The 27259-nt window shown below is 40.0% G+C and overlaps 1 protein-coding gene and 1 long non-coding RNA gene across 3 annotated transcripts in view; one reads left to right on the plus strand and one right to left on the minus strand.

Annotated features, from left to right (window-relative positions):
- Positions 1 to 26755, minus strand: part of atg2a (autophagy related 2A) — a 33569-nt gene extending 6814 nt beyond the window's left edge. The window contains exons 1-31 of one of the 2 annotated variants that reach the window (XM_041797270.1): positions 26220 to 26755; positions 25689 to 25851; positions 24955 to 25104; positions 24688 to 24790; positions 21661 to 21805; positions 18685 to 18903; positions 18468 to 18567; positions 16657 to 16821; positions 16141 to 16283; positions 14838 to 14916; positions 14324 to 14573; positions 13926 to 14067; positions 13532 to 13630; positions 12701 to 12856; positions 11416 to 11689; positions 10900 to 10972; positions 10554 to 10728; positions 10309 to 10451; positions 9804 to 9916; positions 9537 to 9694; positions 8976 to 9108; positions 8146 to 8330; positions 7962 to 8042; positions 6936 to 7042; positions 6760 to 6852; positions 6524 to 6594; positions 4079 to 4155; positions 1259 to 1429; positions 899 to 1025; positions 390 to 613; positions 64 to 293 (exon numbers count right to left, since the gene is read on the minus strand). In XM_041797270.1, the coding sequence (XP_041653204.1) occupies positions 64 to 293; positions 390 to 613; positions 899 to 1025; positions 1259 to 1429; positions 4079 to 4155; positions 6524 to 6594; positions 6760 to 6852; positions 6936 to 7042; positions 7962 to 8042; positions 8146 to 8330; positions 8976 to 9108; positions 9537 to 9694; positions 9804 to 9916; positions 10309 to 10451; positions 10554 to 10728; positions 10900 to 10972; positions 11416 to 11689; positions 12701 to 12856; positions 13532 to 13630; positions 13926 to 14067; positions 14324 to 14573; positions 14838 to 14916; positions 16141 to 16283; positions 16657 to 16821; positions 18468 to 18567; positions 18685 to 18903; positions 21661 to 21805; positions 24688 to 24790; positions 24955 to 25104; positions 25689 to 25851; positions 26220 to 26390 (4520 nt within the window). In that variant the 5' untranslated portion in view covers positions 26391 to 26755. Of the gene's footprint in view, positions 1 to 63; positions 294 to 389; positions 614 to 898; positions 1026 to 1258; positions 1430 to 4078; positions 4156 to 6523; positions 6595 to 6759; positions 6853 to 6935; positions 7043 to 7961; positions 8043 to 8145; positions 8331 to 8975; positions 9109 to 9536; positions 9695 to 9803; positions 9917 to 10308; positions 10452 to 10553; positions 10729 to 10899; positions 10973 to 11415; positions 11690 to 12700; positions 12857 to 13531; positions 13631 to 13925; positions 14068 to 14323; positions 14574 to 14837; positions 14917 to 16140; positions 16284 to 16656; positions 16822 to 18467; positions 18568 to 18684; positions 18904 to 21651; positions 21806 to 24687; positions 24791 to 24954; positions 25105 to 25688; positions 25852 to 26219 lie in introns of both variants that reach the window. The other variant, XM_041797268.1, reaches the window with a different exon arrangement.
- On the plus strand, positions 3088 to 11508 carry LOC121516173. Its single transcript, XR_005992447.1, has 5 exons — positions 3088 to 3432; positions 3994 to 4051; positions 9775 to 9938; positions 10318 to 10492; positions 11423 to 11508. It is a non-coding gene; the product is annotated as an uncharacterized LOC121516173 (long non-coding RNA).
- Positions 26756 to 27259: the final 504 nt, after the last annotated feature.

The raw sequence follows: 27259 nt of genomic DNA on the forward strand, positions 1-27259 counted from the left end.
ATATGGAATGTTGTAAGAGAAGCTAAATATCTGTACTTTGAGAACTTCTTTGCACTCTGTTACCTGGTGGCATGCTGGGCATGTATAGACAGGGGTCTGCCGCCAAAGTCCTTGCCCCCGTAGAGATGCCACACCACAGAGATCTCCCGCAGCACCACCCTGTTCTGAGGCACTGGGAAGCGGCTCGGGGCTCTGAGAAGGTCTGAACTGCCTCGAGGTCGTGAGAAGTGACTGTCTTTCACTTTGATGGGCCCCAAGGACAGCACCGTCACCACAGGCTCGCCGTCTCTTGGCTGTAACAAATCCAATGTGTTACTCAAAAATGACTCTTAAACAGTGTTTTTATGAGAGAGGGAAAGACAGGATCATAAAAGCAAGAAGAGACTCACGGGGATGCCCATGCCAGGAGCCTCTAAGATGCAGAAGTCGTCGTTGTCTGTAGAGCCCTCTGAGCCTTCCTCTGACATCATGTCTGCTTGTGCCTCTGTTGCTGTGGCAACCAGCCCATCAATTTCAGAGTCATCACTCAATGGGATGGATGGACTGCCCTTTGGAGCTTCTCCGGGGAACAGATAGACTGAGACAGGTGAGCCTCTGGGCATGGAGGGGGAACCTGTGAAAACACAAAGGAGCCCACAGAAGTCAGATTATCACCAGAAACAGAAACTCCTGAGTATAAATGCATGTTACAAAGACATCTCATCCTCTATGTTTAATTGTTCCTTCAGAATAATCTGTTTTACCAGGACGGTTTTATGCATCTCTCTAAGTAAAAGACAAACTTGGCTAACATGGTTCAGGTTTGACTCCACAGCTTTCAATACATCAATCCACCATCTGAACTCACAATGAACCATCTCCTGCTGTGACTTAAAAAAAGGGACAAGCTGTGCAGTACCTGGATCTACACTCTCTTCTCTGTGACTCTTTTCGGTGTCTATTAAGGCATCAGCGAGGTCACACTGGTTGATCTCTGCGGTTTCAGCAGGAGGGCAGGGCAGCACAGCTGCAGGACTCTCTGTCAGCTAAGGAGACAGAACAAAACACAAACTTAAGATAAATTAACGGCATCTTTAAAACATTTATGGATGCACTGTGGTCTCTGTTGCAAGGATGTCAAATCCCTGAATTTTTTTACTACTCTAGAAGACAGTCTGTAGATGATAAAGACATCGGATGATGGTTGCTATTCTAACAAATAATCCTTATATCTTTTCAATATTTGGCTGTAATTTTTCTTTTAATACTCTAGACTTACAGGTAATTTCTGGCCAGCAATTTCCGTGGGGGAGGTGTGTCTTGGTGGAGGGTGCAGGTCGCCCTGGGAGACCAGATACTGCAGCATATTGACCAGGGCAGCACAGGAGTCAGCACAGGTATGAAGGTGGACCACATTGTTGGAGCAGCGGAGCTCAAAGAGAGGCTGGGACTGGAGAACAAAAATAAGAGAGAGGAAGCATGTTTAGATAAAGAAAAATAGGAGATAAGGGGACAGAAAGGGCGGAGTATAAAAACAGAAAGATTGTTGGGGAGATTAGGACAGCCCAGGGGCGCATATTTTATTAATATGTGACCTTTAAATCCTAACAAAATTTCTATGACCGAAAGGAAATGTCAAGCTTGACATCTCTGTTCATTTCCAAAATTAAAAAAGTTAACCAAACTCACATACAGTTGCTCTCAACAGTCTACACACCCTTACTAAAATGCCACACTTTGGGTAAAAATAAGACAAAGAAATATTTCAGATCTTGTTCAACCTTAATGTAAGTTTTAACAAAAAAAATTAAAAAGAAAAATAAATCATTTAGGAGAAATTAATAAGAAATATGACATGACAAAATCAGTTGCATATGCACACCCTTGACAAAAACTTTGCCGGGCAAAAGTATTTACTTTGCACAGCCTTGCTCAGGTCACCATACAGAACCCTAACCCTTACATCAGGATTCAGGTCTGACCTCTTGGTGGACCATCCCAAAACTTTTATTTTCTTTTGATGGAGTCAATCTTTTGTCGTGTTCATAATTCACTCACCTAAACTAAAACCTCAGATCTAGTTGAAGAAAACAGCCCCAAAGCATGATGTTTCATGATCAGTATGGTGTTCTTTATTTCCCTGATCTGTTCTTGTACTCTTCATATGTCTGTGCTGGCAAGATGGAAGCCTTTCTTATGCAGAAAATCAAGCATAATTTGTTATGGTCTGACGAAACCAAAGATAAACTTTTTCCATCATTATAAAAGGAATGCTTGGCACAACAACATTGCTCATAACAAAATCCACCATATTCATGCTAAAGCATGGTGGCAAGCTCCCCTGGCGCTGGGTTTTAGTTGGGATAGAGTGAATTATGAACAGGTCAAAAAACAGTAACATTTCAGCACAAAACCTCCAGAAATCTGCTAGAAAGCTGAAAATAAAGAGCCAGTTTCACCTTATAGCATAACAATAACCCAGAGCATACATCCAAAGCTGCAACACAAAAATAATGTAGTCATCAGAAGAAAATACATTTTTGGACTGGCTCAAACTGTAAGGGAAGGGGGAAATAGGACCCCATTGCAGACCCGAGTTTCTTAAAGTTACCCAACAAGGATAACCACTAAAATCACAAATGATTAATTGGGAGAAGGGGGTAACCAAAATACAGGCTCCTATCCTACTAATTGATAAAATGGGCAAACTGAATCACCACTGCCTTGCAGCTGACTAGAGACTTAACTCAAAGGAGACAGAGAAAACTAAGTGCTTAAAGAACTGAAACAGCCACCAGGCTGATGTTATAAGGCAAACTAAAGGCTGGGTAATGGCTTCCAACATTAACAAACGCAGTTTTCCAATGACTGGTTGATCCATTCAAACACAAACATAGAAATATCCTTTAAATGCTACAAATACTCTTGTGTTCTTAGTTCACACTAGAGACACCCCAGAAAACCCAAAGAAATGCTCTCCTTATCTCTGATGGTGAGATAATGAGTCAGCACAGAGTGCTGCAGCCCAGGAGCTTATATCAGTTTGCCACACCTGGCCACAATCAGTGGCAATCAGCTCTCACACACCTTGCACTGCCCTGATTGACTCAGACTCAGTGAGGCCATGCTGAATTCCCTCACACAAACCAGAGCTAAGAGCAGAATGCTGCTGAAAATCTGTGACCTGAAGACGGCTGTGCACAAGAAATGCTCTCTAAATCTGGCAGATTTTGCCTGGTCAAGACATATTATGCTGGTAGATTTTTAACACAAGAGACTGAATATTGTGATAAAATCAAACAGTGCTGCAACAAAGTTTTAGTCAAGGGGTGTGCATATTCATGCAACCGGGTTTTTTTCATTTCTTATTTTTTTTATTAAGACCTCCCAAACAATTTTAAATCTACAAGGAATTTTTCAGTTAAACAGTTTTTATAACAAGTTAAATCAAAGGTGAGTAAAATCCTTAAATGATAAATATGCCTTATTTTTACATCATAAAAATATATGCATGTTAACAGCAGGAAAGAACAGCTATTGGTGAGAGGGGGATTTACTACTTTTTGAATGTACTTGGGAGTATTTTCACACCAGCAAATCCTATTAGATGGTGCTAATGTAGCTGCACAGTAAATCCGATCAACACGTTTTAATACCCTTGAATCTAAAAGTATCTGCTTGATTAAATGAGACAAATTAGCAACATTTGTGCTCATAATAAGTGGAACAGCAAGTGTTGCATTGTCTAAATTACATACATATTTTTATGTGTTTTTTCCAGTGAACATAAAACTTTTTATTGAAAGGGTTGAGGAAAAACTGCATGGCCACATTGTGTTGACAGATTTTAAACTAAGTCTACTCACATCTGTTCATCCTGTTAATGCTTGTTTAAAAACAGTTGAATCATCTGTTGGTAATGGTCCAACTGTATACTGATTCCAGCCTAAAGCTCTTATTATAGTAAAGCAAATATACAGTATATATATTTATATCAGAATTTTTCTCTTGCAGAGCAGATCATTCTTTGTGCTGGGATGCTCGGTCTGTAGTGAAAATCAAGGAGACACAGGTAGGTAAACAGACAACATGCACTCACCAGTTTTCCTGTATCACTGCCTTTCCATGTGGTGATGGCGAGCTCCAGAAGGTCAATGTCCAAAACACACACATAGTCTGTGTAACACAAGGGCACATGATGTTACTGTGTTAGTCATTACAGTGAGATTATCTCCTTCTCTGATTTTATTTGTAAAAAATATTTATAAAGAAATAACCCCCTTTACTTTAACATCTTCTACAAGTGAAACATCTTTCTAGAGCTCTGTTTTGATTCAAACTAAACATGTTGGCAAAGCTTTTATATTGAAAAGATAAGAAATGAGTACAAAAGCAGCTAATAATCATTGAAATGTCTCAGCTTAAACAGAATACAGATGCAAGATAGTATTATTATTAATATTACTAATAATTGTTTCTAATCATTTTCATTATTTTTTTCCCCTTTGTTGCTCCTTTGATCTTTCTTTTCTTTTCCCCCTTTCTTTTATTCAGTCTTATCATTTTTTAAATTGTAAACGTATTTTATTTCTATCTATTCCGCTCACACCATTCCTTTACCTACATACACCCCATATCCATATATACTGCCTTTTAATTTAATTTTTGTTTTTTTTTTTTGTTGTTTTTCCCTCTTTTACAGTGTCTCTTTGTTTCTTGTCTTTAATGTATTCAGACAAATCAATTCCAGCCTAACCTGATACCCCATACCTTCACCATTCTTTCATGAGCCACCTAAACAAATGACTGCACATACACACACACACATAGACACACACTCACATGTTTATGCACACTCTTCTACACACACAAGAACATAGCCCTTCACACCCTCATATTTAAAGTTCGAATCATCTTGAGCTCCTGCCTGTCTTTGTCTTGTCTTGTTTCCACTGTTTGTATTGTTTAAATTGTAAATATGTTGTCCCTCACTTGTCATGTTCTTTTTTGCATCACTCAATAGAGTAGAAAAAAATAAATAAATAAAAATAAAAATAAGCCCAACAGGTACACAAAAGAAAAAACCGTGGTGGTAAAGAAGAAGGGCTGGGCTGGTTTCTGTGGTCGTGTGACTTATTGAAATCTTATTAGCAAGGCCAAATGAACTTAAACCTTAGACCTCCAAAATTCAGTTATTTTATCCTTAAGACAGAGTGGACTTTTGTGCAAACCACAAAGAAAATCCCTCAGTGTTATGGAGATATTCTCGTGACCTTGACTTGTTTTGATCAGACTAAAATCTATTCAGATCATTATGTAACATTTACTGGTTAAATTCAGGGGCTAAATAAAAGCAACAATTACAGAATTTTATTAAACCCAAGGATGCACAGATCAATTAGTTCAGCATTAGTATTGGCCAATACTGCCCTGTTTATAAAAAAATTAGCTGTTTTTATATATATATAAATGTGATTAAAAACATGATGTACAATGGTGTAAGAGGGCCAACCTAAAAGATCAAAAAAATATGGAGAATCTGTTGATTTCTACCATAAAAAAGTCAAAATTTTGCTGGGAAAAAAATCTAGTTTTCACGATTATAAAGTCTTAAATTCAGCATATTTCAGAGTTTCAAAAGTCAGGACATTACGAGAAAAAAAATCAAAATTTCAGAGCCTAAGAAGTCTTAAATTTTGACATTAAAAATTCAAAAATTTCAAGTTTTTAAAATCATTATTTTACAACAAGGTAAAGTCAAAAATGTACAAGAAACCAAACTGAAAACAGTGGTCAAATTTTGACTTTTGGGACTTTTTGGCTCGGGTTCGAATCTGGCCTGAGGCCCTTTACCGCATGTCTCTCCCCACTCTTGTCCCTGTTTTCAAGTCTATTTACTGTCCTCCTCTATCTAATAAAGGCATAAAAGGCACAAAAATAAATCTTAAAAATTTGTAATCCAGGATTCAGGCACATTTACCACTATCAAAAGTCATAAAAATTTATCTATTTTTCCTCATAAATCAACTTTTCAGAGTTGAGAATTTGTATTTTTTTCTTGAAATCAACCTCTCTTTTTTCCTAGAGTGGCCCTAATACACTGTCATTATAATGGATAGTTTATTCATAGATCTTTAGTCAAAAACAAGTCTATGTAGGCCTGTTCTGTTGGAATTTTGTCAATGAAAACGATTATGATTGATGTGCACTTTTTCTAAGAAGGTCCCAGGGGGTTTAGCGTTCATAGATGAAAGTGTGTGTGTGGGGGAGTCCTAAGGAAAAAAGGTTGGGAACCACTGGCTTAATTGTTCTGTTAAACATCAATACCGGCTCTAACTTTCAGCGTTGATGCATATCTAATAAATCCGACATACAGACCTTACTTGAGAGGAAATGTAAGAGCTTCATTTCACTAAATGCAATAATAACAATACTGGTGACACTATTAAGGAGCCATAATGTGTGTTTCTGACACCACAAATGCATTTTACTTCAGCTTAATAACTTAAAAAAGCACACATTTGCCTCATGGTCCCTTTTTTACCTCTCCTCAGGTCCACAGTGTCAGTCTCACATTTGTCAGAGAGGTAGAGAGCAGAGTCATCCAGGATGAATCTGAGTAAAAGTAAAAAAAAAAAAAATTGAACATTTTAGCATTAGAAACACTCACTGATAAGATGCCAAAAGTTAATGCTGTGCTTTTATTTGAGAGACTATTCTTTCTAGATTTGCTTTATCAAATTGGTAAACTTCATGTTCAGCAGGTGATGACATCTGTACCTGAGGTGGAAGGTGGCAGTGTCTACGATGATGTTACTGGACAGAGAGAAGGACTCTGCTGTGAACAACACTCGCAAGGGCAGATACAGAGGTCTGATAGAAACACAGAGCATGTTTAGGTCAGAGTCATAAAGCACAATAGTATATAAAAAGCTTTTTAAAATAAAGGCGTATACCTGTAGTCGACGGCACAGGTAGCAAGGTGTGTGTGGAGGACAGTGATGACGGCAGGCGCTGTGTATCCCAGAATGGGATCGTCGATGACATCCAAGAAGTCAACCAGCTGTAGCAAACACACAGAGTCAATTTGGCAAACGTAATAAAATTCAGCCACTATGTTTGATTCCTGCGTGGAGTGTGGTTAGCATTTCTCAGCACAGCTGCAACTCTAACTGGAAAATCACACAGAGGAAATAGCAGATGATGCCAGAAACATTGTCTTCGGATTGATTTGGTTGTGCAAGTTGTCCTGTTAAATCAATTTTGTCATGTTAAACCATATACTTATCATCTCTGGGAACAAGAACAGGAAAAAAGCTGTGTGCTTCTGGCAGAGCTGCTTATTTTGAGGGGGAAATGTCAAATGTTAGCAGCAGCTACCACAACAGAGGGTTTCAGGTTCCTGTTTGTCATCTATGTCCAGCTCTTTCTGGACTTTTGTTTAATGAATCTTATTTTCTGGATGGAAAGTTTCTGAGGCACCATTTTGTATAATCACAGAGCCATATCCAGTACCTCTTCCTTAGTCACATTTAATTCCCCTGAAGAGTCACAGTTCATGCAGTTGGGAAAAACTATTTAATATCAGCAGATAATGAAGCGTGACATTGTTTTCAGTCACAAAACTGCTGCACCCAATATTCAAAACAGCAGTGGAACTGTTCACTGTATTACATAACATTTCACAGGACATAGGGTTTAATATCTGTACTAATTTGTTAAATCAAAAATACTGCCATAAGTAGAGAAAAATATCTTACTCTAAGAGGCCAAGACCAAGTCTTCAAACCAGAAATTTTTCCAGAGAGTTGAAAATTATCCTCCTGTTTCTCATCATCAAATATTTTGCACTTGGCAAGCAATGCAAGGAAAAAGGAAAACAACTTACAATGCCCAGAATTTAAAAACAAGTAACACTGCCAGTAACTATAAGAGTTCAGTGAAGTCATTAAGAGGGATTCTTTATTTGCAGGGCCTCTCACCTGCTCATGCCAGCTGTGATTCGTCTGCGTCATGTAGTGTCGCATGGTGGCACCTTGAAGTCGGAGCGCAACCAGAAACTCCTGCGAGAAGTGACAGAACCAGATCCTCTTAATATCAGACTACATCTGATATATATGATATCTGATATAGATATATAAACACAGGTATCGAAGCTGGACATACCTTAACGCTCCTGTGTGAGTCCAGCGTGATTTTAATGGCTGTGGACAACATCTGCTGTTCTCCCTCCCTGCCACTTACACTGCTCACTCCCACCTCAGTGGGGTAGATGGTTGGGTCCAGGTGCTTTGGGGGTGTGAAGTTTGGCATTTCCAACCGCTGTGGGATAGGGGTGTCTTTGACCACGGCTGGATCAGGAGTCAGGAGTAAAGCATGAAACATGAATATTTACTACAAAGCATAAAAGTTCTCAAACCTTGCACACTAAATCAGTAGCATTTTATTTGTATTTACTGCAAAACTTAATAGAATGTGACAAATCATTTCGCACTGTGACGAATAAGCAGTGAGGATGAGCCTGTGGCCCTGTCACATCACAGCTGTGCTAAGCAATTCAGTCTCTGTAAGATGGCTATGAAAATAAGCTTATGCCTTTGCCTGTTACATTTCAAAGGTTGATATCCACTTAATACACAAGCAAATCGCGGTGTTTAAAGTAAGGTTTCAGTGCAAGTCAGGAAGAGAAAAAGAGAAGGGGGTGAGCGAGCAGCAGGTGCTTTTTTGAATCATTAATCACCATCTAAATGACTTGGACAGATCGAGCAAATTTACATAAAATCTAACTTGTATTGAAAAAAATAATGGCGGATAAAAGTTTTGGCATCAGTGTGCAAACATGATTAGAAAAACATGAGATTGATATTCTTTTTTAACGTGCAAAAAAATCTGACGAAAAAATGGACTCATTGTCTATCTACATTGATGCGCTCAAAAAAGAAATATAAGATTGATTTTGCCATTTGAGCGTTTAAAGGCAAATTAAAAATTCAAACCTCGATGGTAGAGCTCCACTCGTCTGCTCTCCAGACACAGGAAGCTGAGATTGGGGTCATTTTGGTGCTGTGCAACACTAAATATCTTCCCTCCTTCCAGGTCAAGCACAATCTCCCCATGACTCTGGTCCTCCTGGATCAAAGAGATATACAAACGGTTGACAAACACAATAAAACAAGCTTGAGAATTAAAGAATACATTTGAATTGTGAGTGGATGAAGCCACAGCTGTTTTTCAGATTATTTGGGAGTCTTTTTGCTTTATTCCAATAGGGAAGCTGAAGGGAGACAGGATATGGGGAGAGAGTGGGGACAGACATGCACCAAACAGCGCTGAGAATGGGAATCGATCCCCTATAGCCTCTGCTTAGGGGCGCCTGCTCTAACCACAGAACTGTTTTAAAATCTTTCCAAAAAATTCAACGTTATCATTATAACAGAAATGAACTCCACTGAAAAATGCATTTTTTCCATCCTTGTATTAAATACTTAGAAGGCCACATTTATTACCAACGTAATACCAGGTAGAGACATGATCATCCTGCACTGCTGTAGGCTCACCTTCTTGTCCGTTCTGGCTTGGAGCCGACCTTTGTCGATGATCACAGTGAGGGAGAGCAGGCTAAGGTTGTGGTTGGGACGGGGAGCTGACTGTGGTGATTTTCCATCTGATTCACTGGCCAGGTAGAACTGAGGCTCGTCCTCTTCTGAGTCAGAGTCTGCGGTGGAGATAAAGAATACACATTATTATTTCAAAGTAGATGCTATTATGTCTTACAGATCCACATACTGTTTTTAGATTTTTTCCATCAGGGCTGGAAAGCTCACCGAGTCTGAAGGCTGACTTGCAGAGCTGAAACTCGTCACGCTGATGGCGGCTGTGGTCTGGGCTGTTGGACGAGGGTGGAGGAGGCTCCCACATCAACAGATCGTTATTAATTCTTTTTTGGAAAAAGGGAAAGGGTGAGGGAAATTAATATTGCATCTGGTGCAGAGTTGAAGACAAAAATAAAGACTGAGAAAGAACAAAGCAGGAGATGAAGCCATCTCTTGCATAACAGCTCTACATTAACAGTTTAACAGCAAGAAAATCAATGATGCTTCAAGGCAAAAAAAATGCAATTTGCACCATTTTATTCACTTGTTAAAGAAATCCACAATGTGATACCTTTATAAAGTCATAGCAATGAATTTTTACATAAAAGGGCAGCTTTTTTTATCTTTATATCTGCCATTAAACACTTTAGCTAAAAGATTTTCCAGCATTTCCTGGTACACTTGGATAATCCTTTATAGAGAGGAAGCTCTCACACTTGTCCTACTGTTAACAAACCTGTTGTAGACGCTCTGGAAGGCCTGCTTGCTGGGCAGGAGGATGTAGGCCAGCGGCAGGCTGATGTCCACAGCACACTGGCACTGAGCGACACACTGTGCCTGAAACTGACGCATCTCCTCCGGATCAGCTGGAATCACCATCTGGAACAAAGAAGGCGGAGAGTCGAGGAAAATCAAGTCAGGTCTGTATCTTTGTAAAAATTGCTCATAAATTGTTTCCCTTTTCTCTGAGTGTAAGCGCACCTCCTCAGTCTCAAACATGGTTCGGTTAGATGAGAACGGAGAGCTGGTTTTGTTGTTGAGTTCACAGTGACTTTCAAAGAAGGTGGCCCCCATGTCCCGGATCAGACCCATGTTCATCCCATCCAGACCTCCTGTAGGGCCCTGAGTTTCACCTCCACGCACATGCACTGATAACCTGCTCATAGATGCAGTAAATAACACACAGCTCTTTTAGAGAACATCTTAACAAGGCAGCAGAAATTTTCATTTTGTCTTCAACACTGCAAGATCGTGTTTCTGTCAGAGCATATCCCTTTATCATTTCTCAATGAAACATTTTATTATTTTTAAAAATAGCAGTACAAACCTGGGCAGAGAGTCACGGTACTTCTTCACTCTGATACAGGGGAAAGAGCCACCCTCCCAGCCCTCGTATGAGCCTATCGAGACACAGAACCTCAGTCCTCTGTATGCATTTCACTTTTAGAAGTCTAACAGAGCTGCAATCAGTATTGATAACTCCCTTCAAGCTCTTCAAAAGCTATTTGCACAGGTAAATGCAAATAAGGTGCAAAAACTGAGATATAAAAAATGGTTATGTGCATTCTTATAAATGGTAAACATGCTAAGAGAGGCAACCTCCACTACTACAGGCAAAATATTAACAAAATAAAATGTTTTTAAATATAATGGAATTAGTTAACTGTCTTGGTTTCATTGGTCTCTCATTAAAACTAAAACACAAGGCTTATTTTTGTGAATTTTCCTTTCTTTATACTTTGATGATCTTTTAAGAGTCTTATCTTAGCTTGTGCACCTCTTCACACTGGAATTATGGCCCTGGTTTAAGTCAGCATGACTTTTGAGAGCTGTGTGTTCTAACCATGTAGGTCCGTGAAGGAGGCCTCCAGCAGCTGAGTGAGGCAGGGAGCCCACGGCTGTCCAGGGGCAGTCTGCTCAGTCCGGAGGTCCGGAGCCTCCTGGTGCTTCAGCTCCAGGTCTGTCAGCTCCAGGACCAAAGTCTCCTGCCGCACCGCCCTCTGGGTTGGAGGTCGACGCTTAGGGAGGGGCCGCAGGTCGGGTATGGGGAAGCGAAGCCTGAGAACGGCGTGGGGGGAGAGGAGGGTGAAGGAAGAGCAGAGCTCACTGGTTTGTGTCTGAGGGGGAAAGAAGGAGAGAAAAGAGTTATTAAGACTTTCTGTACACATTACTGATATTTGTTTTAATTTGGTTACTGACTATTGCATTGTGTAACAGGTGTACATTTTATCCTTTAATATCTTTCTTATAGGAGACATTTTTATTTATTGATTTTTTTGTTTACAATTTATTTAACCAGGATTATTCCTACTGAGATACAAAAAGATCTCTTTACAAAGGAGTCCTGTCCAAGCCAGCTCAATAAGTTCCATACATATGACAAAAACAGAAGAATTTCAGCAGAAAAACATGTGCATACACTGGTCAAATGTCCCCTAATTCTGGTTTTAAAATGTCCCAAACTAATACAATGCTCAAGCTTAAGATGACCCTGTAGCTCAGACTAGGATTACATAGTAAAAACATTGAAAGCTCTTTAACCACAGACAGTGAATCTGAGGAATTTCATAAATGATAAATCCATGAGACCAAAGGTTACAGCTACTAGTAATTTTTGTAGTCAGTAGTTGACAAAGATAAAAAGGCAACTCATGAAATATGACTGAATAAAGATAGATATTCCAATATTCCATTTAAAAAAAGAAAGATAGTCGGTGCAAACTGGGGCGCAGATGGCCTAGTGGTTAGGTTGCGCCCCATGTAAATAAGCGGCCTGGGTTCAAGTCCTCCATTCCCTTATGTCTCTCCCCAAATCTCACATCCCTGTTCCCAGTGCTATCCATGGTCCTCCTCTATGTAATAACCCAGATTAGAGAAATATCACAAGGCAGCTTTGTACTCTGTCCAACATTTTCACAGAGGATGATGTAGCATGCATGTACCAAGTCTCCCCATAATCAATTACAAACAAAAATGTTGCTTGAATGAGTTTCTCCCTTACATCAAAAGAAAAAAAATCGTGTTTGTTTCCCAATGTCACCCTCAGTGTCTTTGAAAGACAATCAGTAGATTGACTAAAAAAAAAAAAAAAAAAAAACAATTTTGCACAAATGTGTGCTGTTCTCCACCTGCATGAGTCCAGGACCGGTGGTTTGTGTGGGACAGTGGCTGAAGGCTTTACTGAGGCTTGCCAGACGGCTGATGATATCCAGGTCCAGTTCAGCGCTGAGCTCTGCCAGCTCCACCCGAACTACACTTTCCCGCCGCACCACTCGCTGTTTACCCTGTAATCCAACACAAAAATCAAACATGTTTAAAGAATGTCAGTCAAAGAGTTCAAAGTGTCTTATTATTATTAAGTCTCGAGTAGGGAGGTGGTGCCTTTATTTTTCAAATTTCCCTCCTCTTGCTCTTCTAGTTTTGGCACTAGGAGTCAGACTGCCTCATTACTTAATGAAGTAGGCCTAAAACTCTTCTTTATCAAAAAGCTAGTACACTGTACCTCTTTGGTCAGTGGAAATGCTCCATAGAAGGTTAGAGCATAAATAGATGACATGCAGGATGCAGATTTTAGAACAACTGATATGGCTCTGAGCCAACAGATACATTGACATACCTGATTTTTTATAAACAGCATCTCAGGCTTTAACCAGTACCTTGAAGTCTAATCCTCATCACCATGTTTGGATCCAGTATTACCTTTTGTGCTTAATGTATGCAACATGTTAAAGTCACAGTGGTGTCATTCATAAAGAGGAAGAGGAAGATAGGAGCGTTAGTCTGTCACCTTTCTGTTGACCTGCCATCTTTAATAAACTAAGAAAATCTTCTATGGTCTCTGATCTTTCCTTATGTCTCCACTGATGTCACTGTGGCAATTTCAATAAGTTTTTTTTTTTTATCAAACTTTAAGCATGTGTACATGTGTACCAATGTTGTGTGAGTTTATAGAGGCATACCCTGCGCAGGTGCTTTTCAGTTAGGCCATAGTGAAGTTGGGCACATGGTCTTGCTGCAGCTCCAACTGTGAACAAACCAGCTTTCTGGAACTGAAGCAACTGAAAGAAAAAATAATGTGTTGTTTTTGTGCTCTATTATGGCTCATGCTGACAGACATAAAGTACATGTTGGCTTATATAAAGTAATATAAATGACAGCTTAGGCAGGGGCATCTCAAGATTGAAATATTAGATCCTCTTGTAAAAATTCTGCTGTTTTTAAAAGATTAGTGACCAAAATAGAATAATATAGACTTATGAATCACAGTCAAACAAAAAAAGATCTCTGCATGGAGTTATGTAAATGTTAAGTCTTAAAGGTTAAAACACTGACAGATAAAGAGAAATTTTATACCTCGCTGTACTGAGGCTCTCCGTCCTCCCAGAGGCACTCCAGCAGCTCCAGTCTGCTGAAGGAAAGGTCAGAGGTCACAGCTCGACTGTGGCGTCTCCCGCTCCGCATCTCACAAGCAACCTGCACTGCCGCTCCTGTCACTCTGAAACAGAGAAGAGGAGGATTACGCCATCACTCTCAACAGCAGCATGCGTCTGTGTTTGTGTAGGACAGAACCATTTCAGTGAGGTGACATCCTTTCAAGTGGAAAAAAGTTCAACTCTATCAAGGCTTGTCATGTTCAAGAAATATACCTGCCATAATCTGATTGGAAAGGAGCGACTTTACAGTATTTTTATACATATGAATTTTACTCCTCCCCCAAGAAAAACAATAAACATCCCTGAGTGTTGTTCTACCTGAGATGAGAGTGTGGACAGGCCTTAGCAAAACCGCCTCTCAAGTGATGGAAGTCTCTCTCACTGAACATGCTATCTTTGAAGAACGCCAGCTCCCTGAAGAACACCTGTGACACCTGAGCCAATGACGAGGCTCCGTCTGGCCTGGAGGGCGGGTCCTCCTGTAGCAGCGTCAGAGTGAGGCCACCAAGGGTCAGTCGCAACAAAGCATCGGGCTTCAGCTGCTCCGCCTGGCCGCTGTGAGAGCGTCCTGCACAGAGGAGGATAGGATATACGCTTTCTTTAGAATGGATAAGTATCTCAGGACTGTTTTGGTACAATATTTTTATAATGTAATAGATCTGTGTAAAGCTGTGATAGATAGGGGATTTCTGATTTAAAAGGGCAAAGGTAGGAAAAGACAGTCTAGTAAACCTTGAAACAGCAGGATTAAATCTAAGGAACACACTGAGGATTTTACAGGACTTGATATTCCAGACACAGACACCTTCACATAGGAGTGCAGTGGTTTTACCTCTGGTCCTCATGCCTGATTGGGGTAAACTTGACAGACAGCCTGCTACAGGATACCTCCTGGGACAGTTCACCATGCCCTGATAGGAATTAAAAAAGTAGAAATCAGAAACCTAGTTTTATGTTTTTTTAATGCAAAAAAAAAACCTCTAAAAAACTTTAATCTGACATGCCAGATAGACTGTTTCACATATTCAACGCATGAGATATCACTCAAATCCATCCTTTGGAAAAAATCTCTGGATGAATGCTCTGTCTGCATCATTCATCACTGCTAGTTAGCCGCTATGGTTGCTAACTATCAGTGGAGCCAGTCGGTGAGACAAACGAATGCTGATACCGGTTTGGAGAAGAGCAGAAACATCTTTTCCACCAAGACAATGTAAGTCATTGCTCTGCTTTTAATAAATAAATAGGGTCCAGTTGTCAAAACTGCAGCTGTAGCTAGATCCAAGCTAATCCACTGTTTACCACCTTACAGTACAACTAAACTCCACCCATTACTATTACAAACTTTCTTCTCTTTCTTTATTAGGATCCTCATTAGCACTAGCACTGGCTCTTCTTCTACATACATACATACATAGAATACAACCTAAACAGACAAACATGTCGAAAATCAAAAACGGCTCATTTCAGAAAGTATAAAAAAACCTCCACATACAAAACCCCAAATCATAATCATTTTAATAACCAAACATAACTGGATGAGCTATTATAGATACATCCTGATTATAGTTAACACAATACTTCCAAGGAAAAAGAAAGTATACTTTGCCAAACATTCTGATATTGCCCATTTATTCATATGAATTAAATTATTGTTGATTAAATAGTATGTCTCATGCACCTAAAAAGAGCATGTAGTTAACTAAACCCATGCCAAGGCTGGTCAGGAGACAAGCTAACTTATCTTTTCTGCCAAGGAAAATCTTTTGGTGTGGTTTTTTGCTCTTCTTGTAATAAGGAAACGTGGCCCAATTCTGGCAACAACGGCAGCTGTACTAAATCTGCATCTCGCTAATCACAGTTGCTTTTTTGCCAGCTTACAGAAGGAGCTACCGCCTCCTTCTCCTCAAATGCTGCTGATTGTTTCGGACCATTCTCAGACCTGGTTCAATCATTTCAGATAAGAGCTTTGTAAGATGGATCTGCCTGATAACAGACCTGGAATCTGGCCAATCTATCGGCTTTGCTAGGTCAGAAGAAACTGTCCAACTTAAAAAAATATGAACAGGAAAAAGCAAAAGGCAGCTAGCATAAAATTAAACATACACACACACACACACGCCTACTCTGTGTACCTGTGCAGAGAGCACTGCAGGCTGTGTGAAACTGGCTAGACTTTGTGTCGATGACTCCATATCGCTGTCTGACAGCTCGCTGCCTGAGCGTACCGATGTCACACTGCTGTTCATCCCTGCAGGACCCATGGAGTAAAACATTTCTGCAGGAAAACACACAAACAGGTTACATAGCAAAGGTAAATCTCATGTCAAGTTCCTGCAAGGAAAAAAGCAACAGGATTTTTTCTTTAACTTGTCATTTTGATGCAACATTGATAGATTCAATTTTCTGCCCTCCGAAAATTTTTCACTGAAGTCAACAAGTCAAGAACGCATCTCTGCAGCGCAGCTAAGAACAAATACTAAGGCCCAATGCTCACCTGTGCATTTTGTTTGAATACTTGATTTATATCTAAAACGAAAACGTTGCCTGAGTTTACCCACAGTAGCTTGGTTAGTCACAAACTGCAGGCTTGCTGATGTTACAGTCATTAAAAAACAGTTTATGAGCAGACCTGTGCTCCTCTCTTTTACCTCCATTCTCCAGGCCGGTGACGTAGGGCTCCATGTCTGGCTCGTCATCCCACTCCCTGTCTCTGGGGCTGGAACCAAGCTGCTTGCTGAGGTCCTCCTCAATCATCCGCAGGTCGTCTGAGTCTAATGGACGACTGCAAATGCCGCCATGCTTCGTCTCTGGCTCTGGAGGGAAGAAGACAAAGCAACAGATTCATTAAAGTGTCTGAGAGGGAAATTTATCAAGGATTAGAGCATGGCATTAAGAGGCATCTGAAGATGTCTGTGACCTGACTCTCTTACTGTGACCCTCAGAGGAAACAGCACAGTCTTTTAATCTGAGTGAATATAATAAGATTCTTTTCAGCCTCCATTTGTTTTTTTGTTTCTTTTTTATATGCAAAGAATCAAACTTTACAACTGCACACTGTAACAGGTTTCTAATTTGTTTGAATGTTGAAAATCTGAAGAGGCAATAAAATCATTAACCATTGAAATTCCTCCAGCCTTCCAGAGGTTTAAAACCATGTATTGTTAAAGCAAAGCTTTGCTATAACCAAACAGTTTCTAGATATAGGAAAAGATTTTAAGAAGGATTTAAAGATTTTAAAGGAACTGTCTGCAGCTCTATTTTGATTGTATTAATTAATTAAAGAATGCAGCACAAGAAAATCGATTGTTATTGTAATGCCCATTTTCTTTATTATTTATTTGTGTTATTATCACAAGATTCCCCATGTTCTCTGGCAGGTTTATTAGATATGAGATATGAAAAAGTCCATTCATCTTTGAATCAAGTAAGTAAATTACTGATCTTATTTAGCAACAATGACACTGCCTCCGCCCCAGCACTTATTCTTTCTAGTTGCGTCAAAGTCAATGCTGAACATGTGAAAACGGTATATTAGTATGCTGCTCCCCCAGCTTGGAATAAGCTGCAAAATAAATAGAATCTCTGTGAGCTGGTCTTAGGTTCTAGAATATCATATCATATAATATATGATATATGTATATATGTGTTGTGACACATTGTAATGCAAGAGCACATAACCAGTAGCCAAAGCTTGCACAGTGACAAAAACACAGAGGCTTTCTGAGTAAAAATAAAATGCTTCAAAAGTTTTCAATAGTGCGTACGTTTGCGCCAACATTTTTTAATGGCCAATTTTTACCAAACACTCGCCAAATTCCACAGAGAAACTGTACCCATCTGTTACACTTTATTGCCAAGCTTCCTGGCCTGTACAACAAGCAAGTCCTTCTTAAAAGAGCAATTCTCACTGAAATCATTGGAGGCTAACGCCACAACTACTGCTAGGTACCTCGTACAGTCCAACTTCAAAAATACTGAAATATTGCTTTAATTTCTTAGACATTTTGTGTTTTTCAGCAGCAGTGTACCTTGGGCTGCTGCTTGTCTTTTCCATAACAATAAACTACACACAACTACTAGAAATTATCCAATCTCTGTTCTTATAATGAAAATGCTTCATAGTGATTTCTTTTCGGCCAGTATCTCTGTTTTTTTTAGTTCTGTAATTTTCGAGAAATGATCAGAAGTGCTACATGAAAACACCATGGGGAAATTGTGATGATGCCCTTTGAAACTTCTCAGCTGTTTAACAGAGGTTTCAAATAAAACACCAAAAATATTTAAAACTGCAATCTGCAATGACGAATAGAACGAAAAATCAGACCACTTTTTCAGAGCTCTCATTTAAGAGTTAAATTGTGATCACATGTGGAGTGCTTGGAGGTAAAACAGAAATGGCTGGCATAACCTTGGCCTTGGATAAAGGAATGTTCATCCCTGTGGTTGTGTTTGATCGTACCTGTGTCGATACAGAGCGCTGCCAGCAGATCTGTTAGATGAGTTATTTGATCTGGGGACAGCAGCATGTGGACACAGCCCACCTTCCCATCCAGCTCAAACTGATAAACACAGAGAAAAAGGCAGGTTAAAGAGGAAAATATGAGGGCACAGTTGCTTCTAATAATCCTTAAACATAATGATGCAATCACTGGCACACAGAAAACAGAGAGGCAGACCTTTGGTCCTGGCAGCATGTCGTTCTGTTTGATCTTGACAGTGGTCTCGATGAAACCAGAGCAGCTTCCGATTAGCAGAGGCTGAGATGGAGGACAGGGAGAAGTCTTGGGATTCACCTCTTCTTCTTCTTCTTCCTCCTCATCTTCTTCCTCCTCCTCCTCCTCCTCATCGTCATCTTGTTCTCGAGCAGATTCAGGATGTTCATCCTCATTGGGGTCCTAAAATGAGGACAACTTTTCAAGCTAAAAGAGCAACTAAAAGAGTACTTCAGACTTGACTTGGACTCGAGGTCTGAGACTTGTGCCCAGTACTTTTATTTTGTATTTCTGTCACATGATCAGTATGAGCTGGATGTCATTCCTCACATCATACATGACCCCCGAGTCTGGTAAGAAACTGACCACACTCCACAGATGACACAATGGCAAGCACCATTCCTTCAGCTGCTGCAGACATGGCAGACACATGGTACTGTCTCAAACCCAGAATGTCTTGAAAAAGGCCGTATATAATGTCATACACAGTCTGTGTTACTTCCCGTTCTCCTTAACTTCCCTCTTTTTTCCCTCAGTCTCTGTCTTGCTTAACCACCTGCTCATCACAGATTACATCAGGGAGGAACTCATAACTATTTTTTGTAAATGTCAGAATTTTAATTGAAAGACAGCTTATTGTCGATGACCATACCAGGATGTTAATAGCTGGTAACACTCCACAGTCTCCACATTAGTTGTTGTTAAGAATGGTGGATTTGAGTTTCTTCTAAAATCAGCTATTTAGGTTTAAAAATCAAAACACTGAATAAAATCATCCACCACTTGTCCAGGTGCGACGTCCTCCCCCTGTAACAGACTCGCTATCACTTCATCATCCGCAAACTTCAGAATATGTCTTCCTGGCTGGGAACTTCTGCAGTCGTCAGTGTACAAAATAAAGAAGATGGTTACTGTTATGTTAATACACCTTGCAGAGTGGTGGTTTGACTGAAAATACTCCACAGTGAGGCCTACAAGTGTCAGGAGAAGGAGGGCAGAGTGACTTGCAATCTGTGAGTCAGTCTCATCACTGCAGGCTGAGAGCTTAACTACCGTATTATAACGAGTAGATGTGCAGCTGGAAATGGGAGGTACTAAAAGAGTGACAAAGCCGCACAGAAACTGCTGGTTGTGGACTATGCCAAATGAAAAAAGTTAATCACCTATAAACCTTTTTTCCCTTTGGAGAATATAACTATTTACACATTCGTTTAGGAAATACACCCTCAACACGGGTGAACCATTTGGACTCAATGAAGAACTTAGCCTTTCGTGTTTTTTGTAGTGTGTTGTTCTGTTGTAGATGACAACTTATCTTCACAGACTGTCAGTCTATGTATATAGTACATATTGTAGATATTGTGTATATTTTTGTAAATATGTTTGTGCATTTCTGATTGTATTAGAGAGCTAGACATGAGTACTGTCATAGTATTGGTTTGCTGCATGCTGACTTCCCACTCTAAGCAACCAATCAGGGTTGACACTATATAATTAGTGGGGCTGAACAATTTCGGAAAATTATCTAATTGCAATTTTTCCCTCCGGGTATTGCAATTATGATGTGATATGTAATTTTTCCTTAAGTTTCTCATCTTATGTATTTTCCAACAAACAAGCAATAAATCATTCTATATTATAACCAACACAATATTAGATAACACTAGGGCTGAACAATTTTAAAATCTAGTTGTAATGCTTTTGACTTGGACTGCAAATTGGATATGAATTTTTGTATTGAAGAGAATGATAATTTTTATGTCATCATCATAACTAATCAAAAAAAACGCACAAAAATGACAAAAGTAGACTATAAAAAGCAAATAGTATAGACTATTCCAAAAAAATGGCACTTGAATCATGACATGATATGTAATGCATAACATCTCTGCAGCTGCTGCTGCTGCAAAAAAGTTTTTAAATGGTATTTTGACTAACATTTCAGGTTAAAGAAATACTGCAATTTCTGTTGTTTAAAAATGGCATTGGACCATATTGCCAATTAATCTAATTTTTGATTAACTGCCCAGTCCTAAGTAGGAGAGTATTTAAATTTAAAACCCACCACTATTGTTTGACTCTGATAAAGACACAGTGCACCTTGAAACTTCAGTCCTCTGCACCTGATTAAAATGCAAAAAGTGACTTGTACATTACTGGTGTTTTCAGTGATTTGTTGGCGGTTTTAAACAGTGCAATTCTCTGGAATTTTGCTTCTCCCACTGTCTCCAAACACCTCTCTCACAGCAGACAGCACACATCCCCACTCATCCAGAAAACTCTCCTTCAATGTATGCTTGTTTTTGTATCAAAAGGAGAGGGAGGAAAGCATGGAGAGCAGAAAAGGTCAATAAACAGCCAAAGTGAGTTAGCGAGAGATGATTGTTTGAGATGGACGATTTAGTTCCAATAAAAACAGCACTGAATCTGCTCTCTGATAGTGCTTCTGTTTTCAAAAGGAAGACACTGAATGAAACGTGGTAATCTGTAAAATATGCCACAAGATTACACCGAGGATACAGCAACAGCAACACAACACATTTCCCTAAGACGACATTGAGGAACACCGGGTTGAAACCTGTTCATCATAATCTGTGAGCTGCCAGGCCCAGAAATAAAAAATGCCTAGAGGAGTGCTGAATCTTAAGTTTCGGTTCTTAGTTGTTTATGGTTGTGTACCTTAAGAGGCTACATTTTGTTAGGATGCTCCTTTTTTCATTTTAAAAAGACATATGCTACATTCTCTGCAACAGTGACACATTCCTCCAAGTTTAAACATTACCACACTAGTGAATATTAGATTTTTACTGCAGAGGCACAAACTGCAAATTTGAGTTCTAGCCAAAAAATAATTCAAAAGAATGACTATTTTTAGTCTGAAAAATCCAACTAGAAAAGGGAATAAAAACAAGCAAGCAAAAGACAAGACACCTTTATCACCTGTGCTGTGCCGGTGCTGTCATAGAACAGCTGAACTGCGCTCAGCTGAAGGATCTTGTGCAGGAAGGCGGGTGGCTGGTGGATGTCGACAGGCACGGCAGTCTGGCTGGCTGGATCCCGCACTGCCTCGTCAAAATATTCCAGCCTGGAGCAACACCGTGCAAACAATTAAACACATCACTCATGTTGTAGCAAAAACAGTCATCATTTAGGATATGAGGAATTACCTGGGGTTATTTAGAACTGAAAAAGGGCTGCATTTAGCAAATAAAGAAGCAGACTGACCTGTACTGACAGAAAACTTAAAGGCTAATGAGTAGTTTTCATTGTCAGGAAAAAAAAACAGCCAAATGGTCTCTGTCAAACTATTCATGGAAATTATGCAATAGTGTTAAATAAAGAATTTCAACCATAGCATTCTAATAGGCACCTGATATGTTATCTGTTCACTGACTCAGAGGTCTGTGCTGCTGAGGTAAAGCTCTGATATCAGAAAGGAGGCCCCATTTAATAAACAAAACACCTGAACTTGCTGCACTGAAATCAAACTAGCTTTCTTAAAAATTCAAGCTTTTGAGGTTACCAGAGCCTTCTGGTCACCGACCTCAGATCTACTCAACCATCCAGCTCAGACATGACAACAATCCATGAAAACAAAAAGGGTTCAGCAGTGTCACTGTTTGAAAATGGCAACATGAGGAGACGTTAACCAGTGAGAGAAAGAAAGAAAGAAAGACACTCAGCATTCACCTGATGATGGCACAAATAAGTGGGTGAAACCTGCACTATTTGCTTTAATAGTTCTGGCACATATTTGAGCATCAACTCAACTACAAGTGATTTTTGGGTGAAAACAGGCTGAAGCTATTCTAAATATTCAAAGTCAAGGTCACAAACTCCTCACATATAATCCAATACTGACAACACCTCAAGTTCAGCCTGAAGTTATTTTCAGCCACTGATAAAACCCCGCTCAGGTGAATGACCTGGTCTATACTGACCCTGTTTAAAATGAGCCTCACACTGTGGCCATCTCAACAAACGGCCATGGAGCATTCATAACAGAGGATGGGGCCTCTTCTGCTTATCTGATGATGAGCAAGGAGAAGATGAGATCTCAGTCTTGGTGTCCATTTTACTTTTTCTCACTCCTGGAGGAAAACTGATTTAGAATTTTGGTTTTACCAATCACAGACGGACAGTTAAAGCCCCTGTTCTGAGTTATAAAATGTAAAATACAACAAAAAAATTGGGATGAAAAGAAACATTTTCGAAACATTTTACTGATACTGAAGTTACAGCATCAAGAGGTGCTTTAGAGGCAATGTTCCTGTTTGCATTCCTCTCTAACAGGGCTGCAGGTCACTTTTATGCCTTTATGACCCTCTTCTAAGAGCACTTGTTCACAGCTGCACCTTGACAAAGGAGCTCCACATCACAGCGTTACCAACCCACTGTTACAGTGAAACTATCTCAGCACAAATACAAAAATCCTTATTCAGATATATATTTAAACAACCGCAAATGCAACATTCATCTAATTGTGTCTCTGAAGAGAGAGAGGAATACAGACAAAAAGCAAAAATCAAAAGGATTGTGTCAAACCCTACTAACTTCAAACCATCATTGGTGTTTAAAGTAAAAATTATAGTAGACTTCTAGATTGCATCCAGTGTTGTTTCTTCTTACATATCCACAGAAAGACTTCCAATCCACCCAGATCTCCATCACCCTCTATCCCTATAGCAGAATAAATCAACCAAGTTAACTCCTGCAAGCATTCTTATCAACAAAATATAAACTAAACAATAAAAATGACCACCAAAGCAGCATTTTAAAGGCCCCATAAGCTTGTCTTAATCCGTTGGTTCAGCAGCAAATACATGCATATGATGTGGGATTCTGTTTTTGGGAATCAATCCCTTCCAAATCAAAATGCTACCGAACAGTGAATTCTACACCTAGATAAAAAGTTCAAATCACTGTAGATGCACCAACTGTGAAATCTAAGGCTGATACTGATAATAAAACAATGATTAAGGGCCAATCTCATTTCTACCACTTAGCCCTTCCCCTTCATCTACCACTTCCCCTTGCTCCTCGAAACAGAGTGGTAAGGGAAGGGGTAAAAACCTTCCCTTAAGAAATGAGACGCCACTTGATTGCTGTTCATCATCACACATTGCCGATAAACAGCTGCGTCATTGGAGGTGACTATAAAGCTTTGACCGTCTTGTTCATACTGCGTTGATCTTCTCCACTTATTTACAGAATTAATAACCCTCGTTTACACATGTAGATACCAAAATACTATTAACTTCAATCCTCAGTGTTGTGTGTGTTTTCTGTAATCATTATGCCAAAAATATTTTTTTATTTATGCGCCTCCTTTGTAGTCTGTTGTGCCATTTTGCAACTGAATGCAGTGCATGGAGGGGAAATTCATCATACCCCTTGGTTTCAAGTGTGGTCCTGAAAAAACTTCATTTCAAGGGCTGTGTAGCCCTTGGCCCTTAGCCCTACCCCTTGATTAAAAAGAGAATTGGGACACCACTTCACCTGACGTGAACGCGCAAAACCAAGGGGTAGGGCTAAGATAAGGGCTAAGGGGTAGAAATGGGATACACTCTTAGCCAATGCAGATTCCACTGATTTTCATCACCACTTTTGGTGTAACACTCCCACTATGCCAACGTTTGCTCTCGTGTTGAGAAAGCAGATCAGTGTTTTTCTAACATGTGACTTCTTCTACTGATTAAAAAAAAAATCTTTCAATGAGCTGTTAGCTATTCCAGATGGCAGCATCACATTGCCTAGACGCAACAGATAAACACTGTATTGGGATCTGTTTATGCCACATCATTTCCTGTTGGATAATGTTTGTCTGCAAGGCAGATAGGGGCTAATAACAATGTTAAAACCATGCATCAGTGCATCCCTACAAATCTGAATATAAAGAGCATACAGTAACAGTAATTCAAAGTGCTAAAATATTATTTTTATTTGTAGCTAATTTCTGGCACCTACCGTTTGATGTGCACCTCTAAGGCAACGCCTGTTTCCAGGTCCAGGGGCTGGTGCTCAATGCGAACAATAGTGTCTATAAAAGTGACTTTAATACGACGAAGGACTACAAAGACAAACAAGTGGGACATGCAAAGGTTATAATTAATTCTTTTATCATGTGTTGTATACCATTGTGAACAGATTGTTCATTATATCTTTGGGAAAATATTGCTGATGATAGTCATGCACAAACGTTTCTTTTTTTATACAGAGACGGCTTTGACTCACCCGTCTCAATGGTTTGTGCAAACATCTCAAGCCCCTCCAGCTGGGCAGGGGGCTCCTCCGATGCCTCTGGGGGTTCCTTCAGGCACTCCTGAGCCAGCTGCATGCTGGAGGTCATGCTTGATGACCAACCCTGGGAGTCCCAGACCCCACCTTAGTGCAAACATAACCACATGAATACTGATGATTTAAGATCAGGCTTGGGATCAGACTTTATGCTTTAAGCATTCAAACCTGAAGATCCATGTTGCATTGTTTAAGCCCTCAGCAAGAAATCAGTTCAAAAATATACTTGATATATGAATGATAAAGACAACTGATTAAAAAAAAACCCTGGCAATTATGGATTGTTATGATACTCTCAGATTTTTGGTTGTTCTTTCTCACATATTTTGGTGATCTGAATATTTTGGGTTAGCAATGTTTGGCTTTAGAGATCTATTAGATTGGCCTTTTTATATATAATGTTCTACCACTTAAACATGAAGTCATACCAAATACACCCTTCTCTCTGCTCACCTGCATAATGAGTGTTGCATCAAGAAAAGTTTGATAACAACAAAAGAAGGACAGACTGTCCTTGCAATGATAGTGGTTCTGGATCATGTCCATTAAGACAGCAATTACACATCTGATAAAGTCTTGCAAGTGCTCGCTATCATTCTGTGCCTGACCAACACTGAGTTAATGATTGGGAATTCCCACAGTTTAACTCAGAAAGTAATTAAAGAACTTACTGGTGCGATATTTTGGTCGACATGTTATCTGAAGACCTGAAACTTCTAAGGTGCAGTGATCAGTCAGGAGAGCTTGCCAGGGGATGGTCACTGCTATACTGCTCACAAAGCCATCCACTATCTCCAGAGGAGCTCCAAGTGACTCCAGAAGCTCATTGACTGCCTGCAAATGGAGATAAAAGAGTCAGCAAAAAAGAAAGAAAAAGTAAGGAGACACTTGGTTTCAATTCTGTCTCATCACTCTGGAGTCAGGCCTATTAAGCTAGAGAAGTATTTGGCCACCATGAAAGAGGAAATATGCTTATTCACAATGCTTAGATACTCAGGAGATACTCAGTTCATTTGCTGGGTTCATGATGTCTTTCCCATAAGTGCATTTCCTCGAAGAAATGCGATCTAGGTTGTGAGCATGACGTTAGAGACTGTTGTTGAACTCGAGAGCAGTTGCGAAACAGTCAAGGGTGCACGAGTCTGACAAAAACACACGATGAGTACTGCTGTGGTGCGGAGCTGACAAGCAAAAACACTCACCCAGACATCGAGGTTGATTTCTTTGATGACTCCGCTGCCGTTGTACAGGTCCAAGCCTAGCTGGTCAAGACTCAGTCGTTCCTGCAGAAAGTGACCGAGGTAGTGCTGTAAAAGGTACCGACAGGCCCGCTTCTTGATTGAGCCTGACCAGGGGAAAAGCCAGCGAGACATAGGGCCAGAGAGAGCGGGGAGAGGGAGCGAAGAGGTGGCGGAGGAGAACGAGTGCAAGTACAGTCCTCTGGCAACTGCATAACAAAGTAACACAAAGTGTGCAAAAACAAGGAATGAGCCGCAGCTAGCTAAAGGGGGCTAAGGAAGGGGTAAACCGTAACTCTACTTCTCCCTTAGGCTTGACACAAAAAACTAGAAAATCCTTTGTATCAGGACCAACAAAACGCCCCCGATACTTGACGAGACGTTACTCCAAATGTCTGTAGCTGTCTCGGCTCATATTTCCAATATGTTTGTGTCGAATTGAAGCGACAAGTCCTGTTGGTGCGTATCTCTTGTCTCAGGGTTGTTTATTGTTATCATACGCCAACTGATGGTATGGTGAACGTCCGTGCGTCTTACGTCAAAGTGACGAAAGCCCGGAAAACGGATGCACGACACCAAGGTGCCATCTTTGTAAGGTCACTCATTTTTCGAACGTTGAACTTTTGACGTTTTTACATATTAGTTTTGCTTTTTCAGACTAAAATATTTGCATTAAAATCCTAAATAAATAAATACAGACAGTACAAAGTAGGCCAGTGACTATCATCTACGTTTGTCCAAGGGCCAGCTCATGTCTATGCAGCCACTGTGGGGCAGGACTGCTAAATCAACTAAATCAAAGAAACACATTTGTCTGAATAATCTTATTTTCCTTGAAAGGTACCACTTTTTTAGCCCTTAACAGCAAACTCAGTCCCTACCACCTAAGCTGCAGCCAGCCACAAGGGGGCAATAGAGATACTTGGCCAGTGGTTCTCAACTGGTTGTGTGGTCCAGTATCAGGACCAGTTCAGGACCCACCACCACCTCATTGATGATAAATC

Source organism: Cheilinus undulatus, linkage group 10 (assembly GCF_018320785.1).
Source record: "Cheilinus undulatus linkage group 10, ASM1832078v1, whole genome shotgun sequence".
Taxonomy (NCBI): domain Eukaryota; kingdom Metazoa; phylum Chordata; class Actinopteri; order Labriformes; family Labridae; genus Cheilinus; species Cheilinus undulatus.